The sequence below is a fragment of the Brassica oleracea genome, unplaced genomic scaffold (genome assembly GCF_000695525.1).
Source record: "Brassica oleracea var. oleracea cultivar TO1000 unplaced genomic scaffold, BOL UnpScaffold01020, whole genome shotgun sequence".
NCBI lineage: Eukaryota > Viridiplantae > Streptophyta > Magnoliopsida > Brassicales > Brassicaceae > Brassica > Brassica oleracea.
The window spans coordinates 9,555-17,113 of record NW_013617594.1 but is presented as its reverse complement, the minus strand read 5'-3'; the positions used below and the strand labels follow the sequence as shown (position 1 = coordinate 17,113).

General features: G+C 32.4%; 1 protein-coding gene across 1 annotated transcript; it reads left to right on the top strand.

Moving 5' to 3' along the window:
• Positions 1-1,051: 1,051 nt before the first annotated feature.
• LOC106320681 lies at positions 1,052-1,621 on the top strand. The gene has a single exon (XM_013759050.1). It carries the CDS (start codon positions 1,052-1,054, stop codon positions 1,619-1,621), a length of 570 nt encoding a protein of 189 aa, XP_013614504.1.
• Positions 1,622-7,559: the final 5,938 nt, after the last annotated feature.

Here is a 7,559-nt window from a genome sequence, read left to right as displayed (position 1 = left end):
CTTATTGCTTCTAATTCTTGCAGTAAGATAATTAACGGAAAAACAAGAAAAAACAGCAAATGTTATGTATAAATTAAAAGGATTACATGAACACGAAATCAGGGAGAGCCGATTTGCTTTGACTTACATGATCAAGGGAAACTCAATACCTTCAGCTCTCAAGCAAGAAGATTTCACACCAAACCCTACCCTCTGTATCAACTTCTATCACTTCTTTTTCTTTTTGAAATATCTTCTAGTTGATTTATAGCCAATAAATCACATGCATGCATATCCAATAATGGTCAAGATTATAATAACGACCCTTTGTGTTCATCACGTGGTCCCAACACATTTAACTAACATCCTTTGATAACATTAGCTTTGACCATAAGAAAATCTAGTTTCAACTTGCCTACCTTTCTTATACTCCCTCCGTTCTGTTTTATAAGTCGTTTAACAAAACTTCACATGGATTAAGGCAGTTAATACAATGTCCATTTTGTCCTTTTTTGTCCTTAAAATAGGGGTACTACCAAGGTTTACTACTCAAGAAGTTACAGATTTATTTTTGGTGTCAATCCGCACAGTACAACGGATTTGGAAACAAGCAAAAGAAACTCCAAATGGTGAAGAGCTTAGTGTATCCCACAAAAAAACAGCACATTGTGGTCGTAAGAAAATCCCTCTTGATTTGAATCAAGTTATGGCTACTCCACTTCACAAGAGAACGTCACTTCGGTCATTTTCAATGGCTTTGGGTATTGCTCCTTCAACATTGCATAGGCGTGTCAAAGAAGGTACGATTCGACGCCATACTAATGCAATTAAACCAAGTTTAAGCGATGCGAATAAGACGGAAAGGTTGAAGTTTTGTTTGTCCATGTTAGAAAATGAATCTTTGGCTCATGAACCAAAATTCAACAATATGTACAATATTGTACATATTGATGAAAAATGGTTTTACATGACAAAGAAAATGGAAAAATATTATTTACTTCCCGAAGAAGACGTGCCACATCGTACCTGTCAAAGCAAAAACTATATTACGAAGGTTATGTTCTTAGCGGCGATGGCTCGACCTAGATTTGACGAGGAAGGAAATGAGACATTTTCTGGAAAAATAGGAGTGTTTCCTTTTGTGACCCTCCAACCAGCTATAAGACGAAGCAAAAACAGAGATGCTGGAACGTTAGAGCTAAAAGCATCAAACTCCGTGAAGAGAGAAGATATAAGAGCATGTTTGATTGAAAAAGTCATTCCGGTAATCCATGAAAAATGGCCAGCTGAAGATCAGGGTAAGACTATTTTCATTCAACAAGACAATGCAAGGACGCATGTTGGGAGTGGTGATAAACAATTTCAAGAAGCTGCGTGCAAAAACGGGTTTAACATACGTCTGATGTGTCAACCAGCAAACTCTCCAGATCTAAACATTTTAGATCTTGGCTTTTTTGCTGCTATCCAGTCACTACAATATCAGACTTGTCCGAAGACTGTCGAAGATCTTGTTCATGCAGTAGAAGAATCATTCAATGAATATCCTACAGAAAGGATAAATTATATTTTCTTGACCCTTCAGACATGCATGAAAGAGATTATGAAAGTGGGAGGAAAAACACATATAAAATCCCGCATATGAAAAAAGCAACTCTTGATAGAGAAAATCGTCTTCCTCTCCAAATAAGCTGCGATGTTGCACTGGTCCAAAGTGTAATAGAGATGCTAGCATCATCTTCATAAATTCGGGATTCTTGTTGGGGTTTTTTTATTTATTTAGAATTTTGTGGATTTATTTATTTGTGGTTTTTATTTTAAATGGAATAAGAATTGTTTTTGTGTTTATTTTATTATTTGTATTTAAGTAAATTCTTTTCACGTGTTAATGTTAATCAAATATCACTACACTCTTAGATTAAACTAACCAATCCCTACTTCTTTGTTGACAGTCACATATATAACGCCAATATAATATACTGCTCATGTTAGGTTCATAGATTCGTTGCATGTTCTTTAATTTCATTTTAACAAACAAAGTATTGATTGGTTGGAAGAAAATATCAAACTAAAACGATAAATTACTACTAACAATATCTACAAAAAATATTTATCAAAAGTAATCAAAGATGGAATAGATCTTAAATTTAACATGATCATTTTTAAAAAACATCTTCTGTTACTAAAATTCGATAAATATTACTTGTATGAGAAAATGAATAAGAAAAACATTGAAATGTGAAATCATAAATATAGTTTCACAGACTTATTATCATGAAATAACCTGCAGTGATACAATAAGATCACATCTGAATTTAAAAAGAGTGCGGGAAATAAATCTTCAACATTTCAATTATAACTTCTTCGGTTGCTTTGTCAGGGTGAAGTTCTCCTTCATCATAGAAAAACAATTTATTCAAATCAAAATCACGGCTCACACGGTAACAAATCTTGTAAACTGGTAGATCATCTTCATCTTTGGTCTCTGCTTTTTCTTTGATTTCTTCATTCTTCATTTTCTTAGTGAAAGTATCGAAAAAAGACAAGTGGATCATATAGTGGAAGATGCTGAAACTTTATAGATACTAAATTTACATTATTAAATTTTCAATTGACTGAAAATTGCATGTCTTGTAAAACGTGGATTGCTCTGAAACTTGAAATGATTGACTGGAAAATAATTTTAAAATCAAAGGGTAGATAAAGTAAAAAATGATCAAATGTTACATAGAAGTTTGGAAACGACTATTATTGTGATACAAAACAAAATCCCTAAAACGACTTAAAAAACAAAACGGAGGGAGTATATGATTAACAACCATTCGTACAAATCGTTTTGGTAACAATATTATAAAATTTTCGAACCATGAGTAAGTATCATTAATCTTACAGTTAACTAAAGCATGACAATAAAATTCACTCATGCCAGACCTCTGAAACAAATCAAATTTATTTGATATAAATTTATATTTTTGATTATTTATTTACATTTAAATGTTACAAAGAAAAAATTATAAAGGTGCAAATTATAATATGTTTAACCTTTTAATAGAAATAATTTTGATGATGAAAATATGCAATCAGGTTTAAATAAATCAGGATATTTTTACATTTATTAGCATTTTGAATTATTAACGTAATTAATAATATTCGTATTCGAAAAACCAATGTGGAATCCCCATGTAAGTCTTGGTCCCGTATCCGATAAATTTTGACCTATATACTCTAAAATATTGATTTATTGTATTGATCCAAACTTTGCTAAATTTAATTAATAATATAATTTTAATATCTATTTGTGATATTTTCATATTTGATCTGAATCTACGATAAATGGTAAATCGAGTGATCTGCATATAATACATCTTGGATTTTGGATTAAATTATAAAACTTCTATCTAAAAACTCCATAAAATCCGGTTAAAACCCATAAAATTGTCATTGACCCATGATCCAGTAATGATTGACCCAAAAAAAACCTAAATAAATCTAACGATCTTTTATTTTGTATTAATTTAAACTGAATTCCATGATAATTATTTTTAATTTATTTATAGGCAAATTTATAATTTGGTAGATAAAATAGTCAACGAATTTGTATTTCATGAAACTGAAATAAAAATCTAATTATATTTGGTAACTGAAAATACATTTTATATTAACTTTTTCAATGGTAAATAATATTATATTAAAATATTATCTATTTTATTAAAAGGGCAGGGTTAGTAAATATAAAGCATAAACTTAGATTTTAATTATTAGTAGTCATAATAGTAAAAATAAAGGTGGATATTGGTGATGATTGGTTCCACTGTGGCTTTAAAAATTTAGCTGTGGATGATAAATTGTAGATAAATCGGTTGTAGCTGTAAAGTTGTTACTGTAGACTCTTTCTGCAAAGACTTTTGGGTAGTTAAATTTGTTGTAGCTGTAAGCTGTAGGCTGTAGATATTTTAAAATAAAATATATGAAATATGTGTTGTATATATAAAATTATTATTTTATATCAATTAAAATAATTTATATTAATATTTTTTAATAAATTATCAAAATTTATTGTTTTTTAAAATGTGATATGTAAATAATATTTATATTATTTAAATATCTTAATAATTTAAAAACACTCAAATTCAATATTAAAATATTTATAAAAGTTTTTATTATGATTATATAATTTATTTGATATTATAGATATTTTTTTTCATTTACAGATTCGACAGTCTATAAAAAGAAGATGTAGGATTTTTGCCTAAAATACATAAGAAAAAGTTTTGCTTTATTTTTTTTTTGCTGTAGCTTTAAAAATAAAGTTAAAACATGATTGGTAAAACTAAATAAAAACTTGATGTAGACTTTAATTTTTAAAAGTAAAAGTACAACACGATTGGTAAAATTTAGTGATTTAAAAATAAATAAAATTAAAGTAGGGAGATAAAGCTCAACCAATCAACCACATTTATTCACTGGATTAACAAATGTATAATGTATGAGTAAAGTATTATTTGTTGATTAGTAACATATATTGTCCCTAACAAAATGTGTAAATGTTTAAAAAAAAGTGTTGTAGTTATTATACAGATTTTAATCGAACATATACAATAATTTATTTGTACACTCTCATAAATATGATAGTTATGGATCCTAGAATATAGGAATTAAAGGAAAACAGTTACAAAATATATATTTAGATGCAGTTAGAAAATATATGAGGAAAAATAATTGTTGGCCAAGACATATATCAATAGATCATGATGATCATTTAATAGAATAGATTCAATTCACGTTAGCCCAATACACAAAATGAGATCACAGTGTTGTAAATTTGTAATATTAATTTCTGCCGAACACATATAAGGTCTATTAAGGCCCAATATGTCAAAATCATGTCTGCATCTCATACACATAAGGGCATGATTATTAGGGTTCTTATGGTGAAATTCTTAGCGTAATATAAGAACCGTCTCTTAACTTTTAACTAAGAAAAATTAAGAACCAACTCTTACATAAGATCATCACAAATCTCCGCCAATGTTCATTACTCACTGCTTCCAGTGACATCTAACCAGGCCTGAGTGCGTCAATGCTATCCACTTCTAGTGAACTCTCCGAAGAAGACCCAGCTGCGAAGCAAGGAAGATATGAACTCAATAACTGGCTGAGAGTTTCGATACACTGCCTATGCCGCATACACAACAAACTCCGTTGCAACAGATAAATATGTTTTTTAGAACAATCACTCTGCGAAGATGAATCTGTAACAAATCACCTACATTGCATTTCAAAATTCAATCATTAAAGATAATTCATAGGAATAATGCTACAGAGAAGACCAAATAGATAAACACTTAATAAAAGTCGTAAATCATCCACAAATAAATGTTAAAACGTAGAAATAAAAAGTCAACTCACAACAAAGAAGAGATGCATTCTTTACCTCGAAAAGTTCTGAAGAGCATTTAATTTAGATAACACCTTCAAGTTCAAGATCTTGGTTACCTCATCTGTGGCCAATGCTCCAGCCATAGTGGTTTCTGAGATGTCACTCATTTCTCTGATTAGGAGCATCGCCCAAGCTCATGGTCAACATTAGATGAATATTATCTAATATTATTCACTCCAAGAAAAAGTCTCTGTGTCGACAGTAAAATTTATTGGAAATTCGTCGGAGTTAATGATTTCCGAGACGTTTCCGACAATCAATAATTGGTCGGAATTTGAGTGCCGGAAATCGATGTTCATCATCAGTTCGTCGGAAACTTAGCGACGAAATATTTCTCGGATTGATCTCGGAAATGGTTGTCGGAAAGAGATGAGACGTTTCCGGGTATGTTATCAACGACAAACAGTGTTGTCAGAAGGTTGACAGTGATTTCCGAGAACTTACCGACAAATATTTTTAAAAAAAAATTAAAAAAAGTATATTGGAGTCGAGCCGAAGCCTAGCTCAACTAAACCACACCAAAGTCCCGGTTTAGTTACCTAACCATGACTGTGGCAACATATACATGTGTATATAACTATATATTAATACATATAAACCACCCGAATTGGAGATAAGAAGCGGTTTACAAAAATTGGAATTTAGAAAACCAAGATAAAATCGGAGACAAGACCTTAGCCACTGAAGAAGAAAACATCGTCGTACACCAGATCTGCCACCAACACGCCGTGAAGCTCTAGCCGCCGCCGGCATCAACGCTGCTACAAACCTATTGAGAATAATAGTTCGTGGTGTAGGAGACAATTTTGCAAGGCAACCCATCCCTCCACCAGAGCCGCCGGTTTCCTCCATCAGCAAACATCTCAAAACCTGTCAGATCTGCTAAACAAATTTTACAAGTTTCCATATCTTACAATATCCACTCGTTATATAATAAAAATTTAAAGCATAATAAAAATTTCAAAAGAGTTAAGATATTGCTACCTTCCTCAGAGGTAGTATGGTTGAAACTTGAAAACTCTCCGTGAGAAGAATAGATTAATATGGTGCGATACAGAAACTTATTGGAGAAGGGAGATTTAAGAAATTAATGAAAGAACTCGAAAGCCAACAAAACTATCACATACCGAGAAATTAGTGGCACGGGTTTTCGTCTCGGAAACTATTACGATGGTAACACGTGTACACGGCAACTCCTCCGTTGATTTACCGTCAAATTCTCCGACAAAATTCTGAAGCTTCCTCGTCGTTGGTGATTACCGAGAGAATACCAACAATTCTCCGAAGAAAGAAAGTTCTCATATGACGTATAAAACATATGTAGAAGAGCTAAGCAGTTACCCTATAGACTTCTCAAGCACTGGGTCACCTTCAACAATGTTTTGTCAAGACACTATTCTTAAATAAGGATTCTAGTCAAAGAAAAAGTCAAGTTTGAATCCTTTATGCTCTTCAGTCCTGCACCATCCAAGTTACTTGAGAGCCTAATCATCACGCTGTGTAACCTGTCCTTCGTCACTTTTTAATACTTCTCTGCTTTTATACAATATTTGCTTGACTCATGCAAATAAGACCGGCAACTGGTTGAGCTGATAGGACCACAGCTGAGATTGGAATGCATAAGACCCTTGCATTTAGGAATTTTAGACTACCTCTTGAAAGCGCCCTCTTTTTGTCATCTCTGTAGCTTTCCAGATTTTGTATTGAGTGCATAGTCCAAGTGAACCCACTTAAAATCTTTACTAAACTATCCTAATTGCCATGGTTCGGCTGCATCACAAGGTCTCAATTCAAATTTAGCCGCGAGCAATCGAAAGACTGACATCACAGCTTTAGCTGCACCTTCTCCCCCATTTCTAGTAGGTTGATGGGTCGCACGCCCCAAGGACATTAAGCTAGAGTTATTGTCCATTGTTATCATTGGAGTTGCACAAAAAATGCCAAAACTGCATCTCCTCGGAAGTGACATCATTGTTGTTCAAGGCCATCCGCCAGAAACGTGGAACTTTTTTCTCTGCGATGTGCAACACATGGAAACATGTCTTTCCCACTCACCGTTCTGGGCTCTTAACGAAAAGAACCACGGGTCCTCTTGGATTTTTAGGAAAATTCTGAGGCTTAGGACAAAAGCCTTGAAATTTCT

Bases quoted from the DNA above. Each gene is read 5' to 3' on its own strand.
- LOC106320681 (XM_013759050.1), top strand. From the start codon at position 1,052: ATGGCTCGACCTAGATTTGACGAGGAAGGAAATGAGACATTTTCTGGA.